Below are 15,053 nucleotides of genomic sequence, written 5' to 3' on the forward strand. Positions count from 1 at the left end.
CCACTCCCCCAAAATTATCATTATGAACATAAACATTTTTTTTATCAGAGCATTTCATTTATTGATTTCTGTCGGGATGTAATGAGTTATTTCAACTAATATAACAAAAAAATATTTCTAAAATCTTTACCAACCCTGCTTTCAAGACATGTAGAAAGTTCATTTTGATGATATAGTATGTGAAAAAGTGTCCACGGGTGAGCTAGGGGGTGTTGGGCTGACAGCTGTGAGGCAGGTGCCTTGTTGCGCCTCAGTTGAACGAAGGGGGGGGACGTATTTTACGGAGGGAGGGTGAATGGAGAGCGTGAGGGAAAATGGAGTGGATATTAATTTGTCTCCTGCAGCAGGGCTCTCTCCCCCTCTCGACCACACGGAGGGCTGGAATGCATGGAGAATACCTCCGATGGTGTGGCCCAGACAAAACACACATTGTGCTGGTAGGTCACGGATGGTGTGAGTCGCCACTCCCACGGGTCGTGACAGAGACGTCTGCGCGGCAACGAAAATGTGGAGGAGATTAACCGCTGATGACCTGCGATGGCCGGCTCGGGCCTGTCAGGATGCGAGATGTGAAAGTTACTAATGATGATGATGAGGAGGAGAGTTGGAGTGACGATGATGAGGCTCGTAAGGGTAACGAGGTTCAGTCTCGTATGAGAGTGTGTGTGTGTGTGTGTGTGTGTGTGTGTGTGTGTGTGTGTGTGTCTCGTCCGAGGCTGGAAGTGATCAGAATCTGTGGCGGACCCCTCCTTTGGATTTTTTGGACGTGAGTCTTGCTTCACACGCCCTGCTCAGTACTTATCGACTCCGCCGCGCTTCGCGGTCATGTCAACGTGGGATCTTGTTGCGCCTCATAATTGTGGAAGAAATAATGGTGAAAGAAATTTTGGGCCAAAAATAGAACAGCACAGTATCAGATTCTCATTATCGATATCAAACTTTTGCACGCTATTTACTTTTTGGTGCCCAAAACCATTTTTTAATGACATGAAAACCTTGGCAGGGTTACGTTCTCTCTCCGTGTCCATGCTTTTGGGTGATAACCAACAGGAATCCCCACTGCCATGACTCATCTGAACCTCATCAGTTACAGTAACAGAGGACGAATCAACTCATCAGAACTGATCGCACGCCACCCGGAAATCTCAAATCAGGTCAAGACCTCTAACAGCCTCTTCGCTGGCTGTTGTCTGCCCCGAAAACAAACCATCTTTTTACTCTCTGACGATACAATGAGAGAAGAAGCGGGGGGGGGACTCCTTCTCTTTCTTTCCTCCTTTCTCTCTCCGTCTTCGCTGGACGGGATCCAAACTCTCGGCTCTTGTGTGAGCGGAGGAGAACAGAGCGGGGCAGCACACTGGGCGCCATAATCTAATTACATGCTTTATTTGCCGCAATTTGTTTCTCAATCAGTCTGGTCGAGGGAGAAAGCCCTCCTCCTGGGCCGTCATTTACACCTCCTTGTCTCGCTGCTCTGGTACCTCTGATGCCGGCGTGCCTCTGCGGCCACGTTCACACTGAGCATCTTGTATCTAGATCTAGTTGATGTAGATTGGCTGTTCACACCTGGCTGTGGCTCGAGAGACCACTTGAGATCAGATTTCACTCGCCTGGGTACATTCGATGTTATCTGTGTAATGAACAGCAACAAAAACATACTTATTAGTAGTTAGCCACGCCACTACAGAAGTGAAGTGAGTGGTTATTTTGAGACATGGACCTTCAACTCCTTTTCCTTGTTTGCAAATCAACTGTATAATTGAGGTGTGTTGTGTAATATTTGTACTAAGATTCCTCAGTTTTTTCACACTGTATTAGAGCTGGGAAATATGCTTTTTTTGACAAAAAATTATGACTAATTAGGTAAAGGCAAATAATAGAACAGCTACAACAGTTTGGTAAGTTAAAAATATTAGATTCTAGATCGATGTTGAGGAGTTTGATTTTAAGTCAGATTTGTTTCCCTATTTCTTCTCAGGCACATTCACATTGCCTTCAACCAGCCATGGTAGTTGTCCCTCATCATTTTACTGGAGCCATTGTCTGAGTTTTGATCATGAATATTTTAGTTTTTTTTAGGTTACAGTAGGCCTACATGTTACCTACGCCACAATTAATGTTGAGGGTCAGTAAACAAAGCTGCAGTATACAAAAGCATGCACAGAGCATTGTCCATTACCATTTTTATATTTTCAGAATCAGAATTACTTTATTGATCCCCAGGGGGAAATTGGGAATATTTTGGGCATGTTTTACTTAGTGGTCTTATCGGTCCAATACTGACTCAAAGAGGTGGAATGGGTATTGGTGACAATGGGCTGATCTGGTGTCGGATACCATTATTTGAATGAATACAAATTCTGTACATTTATATCTATGCATTTATTTGTTACCTTCGCCGAGGCCACGGATGTATTGTTTTCATCGGCGTTGGTTTGTTGGTTTGTTTGTGCGTCTGTTTGCAGGATTACTCCAGAAGTTTGCGATGGATTTGAATGAAATTGTTGGGAGGGGTGGGGTGTAGCACAATGAACAATCCATTAGATTTTGGTGGCGATCCGGGACATGATTCAGATTCAGGAATTTTTTTAAGAATTCCGATCAGCCTGAGCATTAAGACCACAGGGTATAACTCATGCACAGTGTAACTGAAGACGCGTTGATGACGCATGACCATGCCTTCTTCCTCCTTCTGAGAGCAGAGAGATACGTGTGTGGATGTGCGGTGAGACTTCGAGGTGTGGGAGCTGCTGGCTGTCAGCGGTGAGAAAGAAAAAAGCGGTAGATGACGGGATGACAGACAACGTAGTGTAACGTTATACAGACATAACAAGGCTGCTGAATGAGAGAGGCATCCGCCAATACGTTACACGGACACACACCGTGTTAATAATAAGCCGACCATCTCACGGTACCGCCAGCTGTGAGCTGTGATCTGTTTTTAAAGTCAGGCACCTTGGCGGAGGTCTGCGCTCTCCGAGTGCCATTCTAGTTACATTTTGTTTTACAAAGTTAGTAAAACAATGTTTAAGTCAAACCTGATGTTGTCTTACACGTAAAAGAATGATCCCAGTCACTTCCACACAGCGGGGCATACAGCTTAATAATTAAAAACTATCGGATCGGTACTCAGTATCGGCCGATACCCAAAGCCCAGGTATCCCTATCAGGGCTGAAAAAGTGGGATCGGTGCATCCGTATGTACTACTGTACTACCTAACACTGGCTGGCTACTGAACCCGGGCCTACTTGCTTCCATCTATGGTCCCTGTAAAGCTTTGGCTCCAACACATAGAACTGTACAGTACTGTATTCTGTCTTAAAGCAGCTTTAGTGAGAAGCATCCCAAATGAGAACGATTAGCTTAAAGGGCTGTACAGCACTTTGATAGGAGGGGCAAAGGTCCACCTCTCAGTTACGCACTTCTCAGTGCTCTGAAAGGCAGGAGACAAAGCGCCGTAGTAACTACATCTACTCAGAACACCCAAAGCACATTTTAGCTCAGTGCTACAGGACTGCTCCCACTTCCCCTGCTTGTAACGCGCGCACAAAGGGAACATTTGTCCTCGCGGTAGGGGACTGCCTGGCCCTAAATGGGGATCTCGGGGTGCTCTCAGCGGGGCCCAGAGCTGTGTCTCAGGGGTACACTAATGGGGAACGAAAGGCTATCAAAGGGAAGTATCATGATGGCATCAAGGGGGGTTATGAGAAAACAAAGCGTCCTTTCCACAGCTCCCCCTTCCATCATTTACATGGTAATCAGGTGCAGCTCATATAGACTCCTCTGTTTCATTTACTTTGCCTATTTTTCTCTCTATTTACTACCAGCAGCTTCGACTTGTGAGGCGACCAGCTTTTGCTGATTTGGGGATTTTACTTAATATCCTCCTCCTCATCTTCTTCTTCTTCTTCCCACCCCCCTGATAAACTTCACTCCTGTCTTCTTTTTTTGTCAACCTCTCCACCCCTTCGCTCTCTACCAGCATCCATTCTCCCGCCTCCTTCCCTGCATTTTTTCTTGTCGCGGTGTTCCCCGGGCAACCTCATTCAAACAGAGTATAAAGGAGAGTAAAGGCATGGAGCAAAGATCTGCTCGCAACAATGGAGTTTGTTCATATTCAGGCTGCCTGAAAGCTCCGATCCTTCTTCCACCATCACTCTCCTCCACTGCTACTACTCGCCATCCATCCATCTCTTCCTCCCTCCTTTCTTTTACTATACTCATTACAGCTTGCAGCACTAAACCAAATCAGTACTCTGGATCCAATTTATGCCAGTTGGGAGAGCGCTGGAGGAGCAGAAAAGAAGGGAAAACAAGTTTTTCTTTTTCATGATATGGCCTCACGTCACGCTGTTCTGGCTGGCATGTGGCTGGCAGCGTGACAGCGTAGCATGGGGCAATCACTGGAGCTATATACTCTCTGCATTGCTGGGGCAACGTGGAGGGAGGGATATACTGTTCTGCCTTCTTCACCTCCTGGTAATTTATCATAAAACAGATGGCATATAGATCTATATGGACAAGGAGCAGGGTTAGTTATAATCTGCAATGCATGTGACAAAAATAACAGCTTACTTCCAATAATTAGAAACACAACAACCAATGGAGATGCAGTACGGTACGAGTACGCTTACCTCCACCACACATGGAATATAAAAACTTTAATTAAGGCTTTACATGATTTTATGCACTGAAAATTTCTTAAACATTATCTAACAAATCTAAAAAAAATATGATTTATAAAAAAATTATGCCTGTTTCGAAGCTTCGCCGTTGCCGTGGTAATTGACTCCAAATCAGTATTCAAATACTTCATTTTTTGTTTTGTTTTTACATATAAGTATGTAATAATTATGTATAAATCCTAAAATAGCCCATGAAATAAGGAATAATCTCACAACATTATTCATTATTCATATTCAACATTAATTATTATTAATTATTCTCAGATGGATATCGCTGTTTGTTGAGTGTGCGGCGGCAGCGGCGCTGTCCCGAAGCTTCGAATACCTTCAGATATTTCTCACCAAAGCTTTGAAGCCCAAAAAAATCGTATTTGGGACAGCCCTGCAAAAAAGATGTATAAAATGTTCTGTGTTGAGGTTGTTATCCAGATGACAAATCAAGCTGAACAGAGAGTGTGTACATGCATACCATATACGAGTATGTGTGTGAGCCGTGAGGCGATTTGGGTGACCCCTCTGCCTGCGTGAGGTATTTATTTGTTCACGGCTCCAGAGTGGACGCCCCCCTCCCCAAAAAAAAGGGTCCTCTGCCTAACGCTTCATGGATGGCTAATTTTCCCTTCCTGACCTCCCTTTGTGTGGCATTGACCCCCTTCACACCCCCCACCTTCTACTCCCTCAAATAGCTGCCAGCCCTCAGCGCTCCCCCCCTCTCCCCTGTCCACACTGCAATAAATGCAAAAGCTTGACATGGTCCTCGGTGGGGCCTTGATGTGATCCTGACGGGGTTAGTTTTTTCGGGAGGTCGGGGGCTGAGGTGACAAGCGAGGTGAGATTTTGGAGGGAGGTGGGGGTTGAAGTGGGTGGAGGGTGGTCTGCTCAGGCCTGACTCATTCCCACAGTCTGACAGGCAGCGAGTGGGTAGAGGGCAGTGGTGATCTGGTACCATCAGCTCCGCTCAGACGTCCTCGCCGTCACACATGGAGGCTGTAGACGTGGTTAGAGGGTTACTGTGCCTCCACCACAACCACAACACACACCCTTAATGAGTCCAGCAGTGGCACCACAGCCGTCCCATTAGAAAACACAACCACACCAGACAGATGTGCGTCAACCAGTCGGCCAAAAGAACTGTTGCCAGAGGTGCTGTCGTTGTTTTTGTTCTCTAAAGTTGTTTAAAGGAAACGTTGTTTTCTCTCTGTTAGTGACAGGACCGAAAAGGCAGATAGATGGCTGTTTTCTCCTCTTTCTTTCTTTCTTTACTAAAACTGTCCTTCTGGTCCAGTCTAGTGAGACAGAAATACAGCTAAAGGTGGTGCTAAAACAGCTGTGCAATGTTTAAAAATTGGAAAATTTGTTAAAATGCCGCCATACCTGAAAATGTAGAGGAGGGGGAAAAAACTGAGGAAAATATTTCTTATATTTAAATCTAGTGGAAATTATAAAGTGAATCATGGATTTTTTTCTTTACGCATGTAAAATAATTGTTCGTTTTTAAATATTTAAAAAATAACATGAATTGGCCTAAAGCTATTTATACTGTAAATATTTTTTCCTCATATTGAAGGGGATATTTACCGGATTTGTTTGTTTTGGACATTTGGCAGATGATTTGTGGTATATGTAATCCATTCATGTATATAATAATAATAATAATAATAATAATAATAATTACTTTAGCAATTGAGTATGAATGAAAAATTATTAAATCACATTTTTGAGCGTTGTGTGTGATTTTTTTTTTTCAATCCAATATCTTAGTTTGTAATAAATAGTTCATTTTTATTTTGTCAATTATTTATTTTCTCAAATTTATTTGGCAAAATTCTGGGAACAATTTCACAGATTTTTATGGAAATAAAGTATGCCATGCATGTTATGACTTTGCAATTTACACAGCATTGTAGTAGGGCCACATGTTTTTTTCTCCCCATGTTCTGAAATGTGTTTGTTCCCCCCCCCCCCGACAATCAATTCTTAATAAATTCATAAAACTCCCATTACTAAATAAAATAAAAAGTTTGTTTCCTCCCTCTACACCCTCCTAACTGTGTTTTCTCCTTCTTATTCTTGCAGACTGCGACTCTTACTGCAAAGCGTCTAAAGGCAAACTGAAGATCAACATGAAGAAGTACTGCAAGAAAGATTACGGTAAATCAACACGCAGCCCATTTAATGACTTGGATTAACATTCATTTCTACAGGAAAGCTTAAAAACATGTGGTCTGATTGAAGAAACACAGTTTCATTTTTACTGACTTGGCTCTGGATAAAAAAAACAAGCTTCCTATTCTGCAACAGGAACAAATAGTGTGTATCATAGCAGTAAAAACACTGAGCAACACAATATACACATTTTTTGTGTTGGGAATATGCACTGGGCCCAGAATCCTTCCCATCCCGATCCCATACATCCCAGTCCAGCAGGTTGCTGGGGGAGCTGCTGTAGTTTACAGAGGAGGCATTTTACTGATGGCTTACTCCAGCTTTCTGAGGACAGAGACAAAAGATCAAACAGACGACAGCAGATCTTCAAGGAGGAAGAGAGAAGCAGACAAACAGAAGGAGAGAAAGGGCCGGATAAAGAATTAGGCAGAGGTGTGTGTGTGGGGAGAAATGTCTCCGAGCGGGCATTTAAGACCCGGGCGGATAAAGCAAAGACAGTGTGACGGACAGTGGGTGCCCTCTAAGAGATCCTCATTAAGGCGGCCCACTTCCCCCCACAACCGATGTGCTTCTCGCTGCATTCCTGTGACCGTCCGTCCGCCACGCCATTCAAGGTGTGGATAAGACGTATGACCTCTCCCCTCTTCCCCTCCCTCTGTCCCCTCCCCTGATTGAAGTCGGGCCGCCCGAACCGGTCAACCAAGCAGCGGCATCCTGCGGCATACCTCAGCAGCTTGACAGACGGGCCTGGGCTTTGTTCTGCAGGGATTTGGAGGAGTTAGGGGGTCAGCTTATGGACACCTCCTCTTCCACCAATGCCTACCTTGTCGCTGACGTCGTGAGAAGAGCAATAGCCTCCGAAATATGCATCCGTTCATCAGTGAATGTGTCAGCTACATGGCTTGTTTGCTTTTCTTTGGTTTGGCAATGTTGTTAACCTTTCAATATCAGGCTCAATTTTTAGTTTAAATCTACAGTTATAGATAACAAATTGATTTTATCAGTAGAATCAGCAGAGATCGATTTTAAGTGCTACATCATCCTGTGTGTAATCCACTTTCTCCTCGCCCTGCCTTCGCCAGGGGGGCTTTGTGCCGCCGATGTACATGAGAACCACTAAGCTCCTTGTCATATATATGCTTAGCTTGCAACAGCATATTCAAGATTCATAACAGACCAGAACATGATCCCTGTACAGTATTTACCACACGCGAGCTCAGCGAAGCGGATCGAGAAGTCAAACACAATGTAGATCTACAGGATAACTTGTAAGAGCCATAGCTTTGGACTGTTTTGAAAAGATCAGCAGGGGAGCAGGGCTCCATGCTGCGTAGGGAAACGACGCGACAAGCTTCTGTGGTCGACATACAGACGCACATAAAGAATCACAGGAGGGAGCGGGGTGTAGAGAGGGGGTGGAGAGAAAAATCCTGGGTATAACTATTCCAGGCATGTCAGCGTACAGTGATTGTTGACTAAACACAAACAGAGAACAGCACCTGGTGGCAGCCGGTAGGTGCAAGGTGGGGGCGAGGTCACCGTCGGGTCACACCAGATCGGCCACTGAGTCTCTGTTGACACGGGGTAATGGGACAACCGGGGTGGAAATGATCTACAAACACGAGCAGAAGTAGGACGATAAAATGTGTAGACAAGATAAGAGCATATATAGCAAATGACAGCCCAATAGAGTTGTAATGTGGGAGGAGGTGTTTTAGGTTCCAGAAGTAAAAGTCCCGTTCGTTTTCTACATTGACGATGTGACTCACAGTTGGAGTTCTTCAACAGCTTGGATGGATTTGAAAATCAGTGCAAAAGATGAACAACTGGGTTAGAAAATATTTGGTTCTTTGATGTAAAAAACAAAAATCAAAGGTACAAGCCTGTGAGTAGTTAACTATGATTTCCAAGGTGCATTTGTGCACTTTACGTTTAGTCAACAAAAGCTTAGTTAGATTTAGGAAAAAACTACATGGTTGGGCTTAAAACTACTATGTTTGTAAAGTGAAAATGAAACGTGAACACGAGACATGAACGATCAGCTGATTGTAATGTGAAAGTGAAACTTAATGCACGGGACACGGACAGCTGTCTCCTGGATGAAAGCGTTGTGTTTGTTGAACACTAGGTGAAAAGACAAACTGGCAAGGAACAAAGGCACTTGGCTGGTATACGTAGTGAATGACTGATAGGGGAAATGGGAACAGGTGAGCAGGAGGTTAGGTGACTGCTGGACTAACGAGGGACAGGTGAAACTAATCAGGGCCGGAACTGGCGGGAAAACACACAAAGGCAGGAAGAGAAGTGATCTGAAACAAGAGGAGATATGCTGCAATCCATTGCAAGTTGGAAGTCCATAATTCCGAGTCGGTATTCTCGACTTCCAACATCAATTACCACAGTGCCATTAGCGGAGAGAAACGGCGTATAAAGAACCTTAACCACCATTAAATTAACAAATAGAGAATCCTGTGGAGAAATATTCCTGAAAATCTATTTTAAGACATTTTAAGGGTCTGCGAGAACCCGGTTATGCATTGTTTCAGCACATTTCATAACACAAACACTAAAAAATAATGATATAAGGTATTTCACTGTGTGCGCCACAATGTTGCTGTGACGTCAGTTGTGTTAATGTCGGCGAAATCTTGCCCGTTTCCGACTTGAAATTCCGACTTAAATGAGCGTTCCGTTGCACTTTTCCACGTCGGAGGTCGTTCCGAGCACAATAGATTAGCAGCTATAGTAATAAAATAAAACAGGAAGCACTAAACATGAATGATATGAATAAATGAAACAAGGAAAAACACTACTTCAGGACAGAGCGGGACATGACATAGGAAAAACATGATTAAATGTGCTTTACAAAATATACAGAGAGCATACAGAAAAGTGCACAAACTATTCAGCGACTAAGATTTAAAACTCATTATTAAAAGACAAAAGAATCGTTTTGAGACTGCTTTTTGAAAGAAGTGGATCTCACACATCTCAAGTCCTCCGCAGAAAGCTTCAGCAGATATAGAATAAAACTACCAGGAGTACTGGAAACTAAAAGTGTAATCTAGAAACAGATGTGTTTTCTGTTTCCCCAAGTCAGGAAGTTTTAGAGCCAGTTTGAGCTCTTCACCGTTCATAAAGCGTGACTCCCAAGGCGGTGATCCAACACGGTCAGGATATATCTCTTAATACCGCCATGATGTTGGGCTCCATTAGCTCGACACTGAAGGTGAAACCAGCGACCCTGTAACACATTTCTAAAGCTGTCCCGTAAGTACAGGAGAAGTATAATGGAAGTTAATAGAGATCTGGTCAATATAATACATATTGATACCTGCTGGGTTAGGTTCCCTCCCTCTCTCCGAGGACCGTACCGGTTGATTCATCATGTGATATCACTGAGTGTCTTTCCAGCTCTAATGGCCCTACCCTACCTCCTAATCACATTACAAATCACACTGCTCTGTCAGGAGTAATGGACATAATGCATGTGGGGCTGTATATCATACACCAGCCTTTCCCACTGAGGATAAAGACAGTATTTATACCACCAGTGTAATGTATTGGCATTACCAGTGCAGAGGTGCCCGTTCACAAAGGTTTACTGTGATTATCACTTCTCTTATTTCTTAATTCATTACCTGCTGTTTATAATTCCTGTTGATTTGTCAAAGTTATCAGCAGCTCTAACTTGACACACCAAGCTGGATGTTTATTTTATTCATTTTAAAGGTGCCGTGGCAAACAAACATTCATGATACGTACACGTTTTGTTCCATAAAATAATCTCTCTTTTATGATTTTTGGAGCAATCGCCAGAAGTAAAAAGCTAAAAAGCAAGGTCGCATGACTTCACGTCACCACCGCTAAGATAAAGGCGGACTAGTGTTCGGCGTGATGACGTTTAGTAGTCTCATTTAGCCACTTGTTAGCAACCGCCTTTTTGAAGACACATCAAGACGTCACAGCAACATGGCCGTTGGGAATATCAACATTTTCCTCAGACCTATTATACAACTACAAAGAAAACCAATATATTACTTAAATTACAATATATTCAATTATTATGTACCGAAAAGCACCATTTCTGACAACATCAACAAACACGTCACAACTCGTAAATTTGGAGCTTTCAGAAACTTTCCACTTACGAGGTCGTAAATACGACATGAAGGGGGGGGGGCGTTCAAATGGGCTCAACTCTTGAACACAGTAAACATGACCCCATTTGAAGGCACCACAAGTTTCTCACAGAATAAACATTAATTAGCAACAGCTGATATGATCTCCGCAGGCGACGTTTGTTATTTTAACCGCTCAGTGGCAGATATAATGAGAAGGTGCTACCTGAATGTTTTGTACTATGCTCTTTGCTAGTGATCAGTAGCGTTATAGCTCAGAAAAATCCATGCATTTGGCCAACCCCAGTGTCTGAACTCAGTCACTCTTCAGTGCGGCCAAATAATTGATCCAAACTGACTTTTAAGACTCCACTCCAATCCTAAATATAAGAGGCTTTTGGGGATACTGAGGCCAGGTCAGCCGGTCCTCTCAGAAGGTGTCAGAGCTCTTGATACTGTGACAGGATTCCTCTTTGCCGCAGCATGGGTCAGCACTCACAGTGCAAGCCTCTCTGGTCTGCACACTGTGCCCTGTGTGACTTTAGCTTCCAACTCTAAACTCCTGGTTGCTGAGGACAGAGTGTCGCTGATGGTTGAATAATGGCCACAGTTGGAAAAAGAGCCGGTGTGCTCGTCGTGACAGAGATCTATGAATGCGGTGGAGCTGATGCAGCAAAATGAAGCAAAGAGCAAGTGCTCATTAATATAATAAAAACAGCTGCACATCTTCATGCAGGAGAGCGCTGGCTAGTTGACTGACTATCTTATTTAATTACCTCTATAAATATTCAATGACAGAGAAAAGGTAAATGCACAGCATGAGGCACCGGACAACATAATAAGTAGTGGACGAACTCTATGTGCTTAGAGGATTTTAAGCACGGTCGGTCCACCACTTTGGTCCAGACTGAAATATGTCAACAACTACTGGATGGATTGCCATGAAATCTTGTAAAGACATTCATGGTCCACATAGGATGAATCCTACTGACTGTAGCGATCCACGGACTTTTTCTCTAACGCCTACAGCAGGTTGATATTTTTTTGGTTTGGTTGTGTTGCCTAAACCTCATCTCTTTTGTCCCCCGACTTCCCTCTGCAGCTGTCCAGGTGCACATCCTGAAGGCAGACAAAGCCGTGGAGTGGTGGAAGTTCACCGTCAACATCATCTCGGTCTACAAGCAGGGCGAGAGCCGCATCCGCCGCGGCGACCAGTTCCTGTGGGTCCGCGCCAAAGACGTGGCCTGCAAGTGTCCCAAGATCAAGCCCGGGAAGAAGTACCTGCTTCTGGGGAACGACGAGGACTCCCCCGGCCAGAGCGGCGTGGTGGCAGACAAAGGCAGCCTGGTTATCCAGTGGAGGGACACGTGGGCGCGCAGGCTCAGGAAGTTCCAGCAGCGCGAGAAGAAAGGCAAGTGCAAGAAGCCATAGGAAGCGGGAAAAGATGGAGAGGATGCCGGAGAGGAGGGAGAGGAATTCAAGAGGAAAGCTGAGCGGGTGATTTAAAAAAAAAATTATAATAAAAAAAAGTGAAAGAGAGGCAGACAGAGGACCACGGACAGACAAGAGACTGTTTATGTCGCTGCTTTTTTTGTGTAGAAGCATGAAGAGAATTATTTAGGATGATTTGTTTTTCTAGTGAACTTTTGTTGAAGGAGCTCACCTTGCAGATTTGGTTTTATGGTTTATTTTACTCTGAGATTTGTCTCTCTTGTGGATTTGCCGAATTTGCACCTATTACCAGCATATAAAGTTATTTGTGTTTTCTTTATCTCAGTATGAAATCATTATATTTTATGTTTTATTTTTATGGACATTTTCTGCTGGTGCAAAAATGACAGAAAAAAAGCCACTTAACTACCACTGCAATGTTGCCTCTGCATGGTTTTCTTGTTGTATTCTTAGCTGAGAAGCGAGTTTGTTTCATCAAAAGTCTTCACTGATCTGATTGAGGCAATAATAATATTTCCTCTGTTAAGAAATGTGCCATAAAAAAAACATATTGTTTGCAAGCCACAGAAATGCATAATACATTTCAATGACTTTCCTTTTCACCTGTTGTTCAAATTCAGGTATATCTGCAACTCAAGAAATCTGCCGTTCTACATTTTTAGCTGTCGGGACTTTTACAAATTTAGAACATGCAAGTGACAGAAGAGATAAAACACAGTATTGACTGATTCATCTTGAGCGTATCTTTACTCCCCTATTTGCCCATTCACTGGTTACATTTTGGTGGTTCAGTATCTGTGCATGTGAACACATCTCACTTGCGTTCACTAACTGGTGCTGCTCATGGTACTAAAGTAAAAAAAAATACACGTTTTTGAGAGGACAGACTAAATCACTGATTTCACTTTCAATACTTACAGTAACTGTGATTTTTTTTATTATTCACAACTCCAGTAGGAGTTTAACATCTGACTTACAAAAGGACCAGAAGCCAGCCACATTGATTGTTATAAAATAATATGAAAATATTCACAAGTGGCTACAAAATATAATGTAACATTTTGTTTTTGCTTTAATTCATTACATCTACAATTAAGTGACAATATTTACTTTGATTTGAGCTCCTCAAGTTACCCAAGGTAGGTCATCATTGTGCAGAATGGATGCAACATTATTGTTGTGCCGATGAAAGTACTGCATGTTATCAGAGGATACTGACACAAACATGCAAATAGATTATGTTTAAATGTATTCCTTTACATCAGCTCATGAAAAATACTTTGTACAAGGTGTCAAAATGTATCTTTAAAAAATTGTATGAATACGACAAAGGAAGAAAAATATCCTTTTAACCCATTTGTGCTAAGACTATATTTATAAATGCCACAACATTTGTTCTGATTGCTCAAAAGTCTTGAAAATTGGTACGAACATACTTTTGATAAGTATCTAACAGTGCAACTTTGAATTTTTTCAGATCACATGAAAAATCACACTTTTAATTTTCAACTCGTTATGAGTTCATAGATATCAAACACTTGATTGTGCTCCTTGTAGTTTCTGAGATACAGACATTTTCTTATCAGACTTGTACTAGTATTTGGGCACATGGGACTACTGTTTTTTTACTAAAATATAATGGAGTCTATTGCAAAAACAGTAGTCCCATGTGCACAAATACTAGATATAGTATGATAAAAAAAAAACTCACTTTTCAGCCAAACGGTTTGACCGATTTTTAAAAAATGTCTTCACATTTGTGCTTATAGGCAAACCCAGAGAACACTTCCACGTTTTCAGTTGCGGACACAAATGGGTTAACTGACCTCTGCCTCTCACTAAGGTACCGCAATGTGGATGACTACCGACCACTAAATCTGGCGTATTTTAATGTGGAACGAGCGTTTTCAGTAGAAATATTCAAATAAACTCAATCAATGCCGACTGTAGAAAGTTATGAGAAAGGGCATGACGAAAAGAAAATAATGTCCGTACCTCATGTGGTGCAGAAGTTAATCCGAGCGCAGAAAAATTAAACCTTCAACGCAAACTGCACCTTGAAAAAAGTGCTCAACAATTACGTAAATGTATTTTTCAAAATCCTCCACCTCACACTGGCTCGTATTCTAGAATAACTCACTATGAGATTGCAGATAAATACCTTTACAGTCCACAAGCTCTTCTGCAAACACAGTGCGCGACTGTACATTCACCGTGTGACCAGTCAGAAGCCACAGTCTCCCATTGACCTGCCACGTTAATTCTCTTCACTTCCAACACTTGCACAGGGAGGAATGGGGGGTGAATTGCAATCACTTGACGCTGCTTGATTCAAACCACATTGCTCATTTATTTGTATGCAGTTCGGTTTGGATTTCTCTAAGGAATGCGTGGTAAAAAAACAAAAAAAAAACACAGCTCAGGTTTGTAAAAGCCCACAGTGTATCTGATGTAGTATCATAAACTGGAGTTGCTTACAGTCCATCCAAAAACACTCTAAGCAACATGTTGCTGGTATTTGTTGTTTCATAAAATCACATTTAGCACCTTTGAAATGTTTTCAAGACACGTGGTTTTAATCTAACGGACTCTCTGCTTCCTCTGTTTAAAATGGTAATAATTTCTGCT

The 15,053-nt window shown here is 42.6% G+C and overlaps 1 protein-coding gene and 1 long non-coding RNA gene across 4 annotated transcripts in view; one reads left to right on the forward strand and one right to left on the reverse strand.

Annotated features, from left to right (window-relative positions):
• The window catches only part of ntn1a (netrin 1a), a 71,335-nt gene extending 57,313 nt beyond the window's left edge, over positions 1–14,022 (forward strand). For all 3 annotated transcript variants that reach the window (XM_037765002.1, XM_037765001.1, XM_037765003.1), the window contains 2 exons: positions 6,763–6,837; positions 12,076–14,022. In XM_037765002.1, coding sequence (XP_037620930.1) covers positions 6,763–6,837; positions 12,076–12,404 — 404 coding nt within the window. In that variant the 3' untranslated portion in view covers positions 12,405–14,022. The remainder of the gene's footprint in view (positions 1–6,762; positions 6,838–12,075) is intronic.
• On the reverse strand, positions 6,833–9,643 carry LOC119485405. The gene is made up of 3 exons (XR_005206258.1): positions 8,622–9,643; positions 8,352–8,464; positions 6,833–7,176 (listed from the first exon to the last, which is right to left on the reverse strand). It is a non-coding gene; the product is annotated as an uncharacterized LOC119485405 (long non-coding RNA).
• Positions 14,023–15,053: the final 1,031 nt, after the last annotated feature.

This window comes from Sebastes umbrosus, chromosome 3 (assembly GCF_015220745.1).
Source record: "Sebastes umbrosus isolate fSebUmb1 chromosome 3, fSebUmb1.pri, whole genome shotgun sequence".
Lineage (NCBI taxonomy): Eukaryota > Metazoa > Chordata > Actinopteri > Perciformes > Sebastidae > Sebastes > Sebastes umbrosus.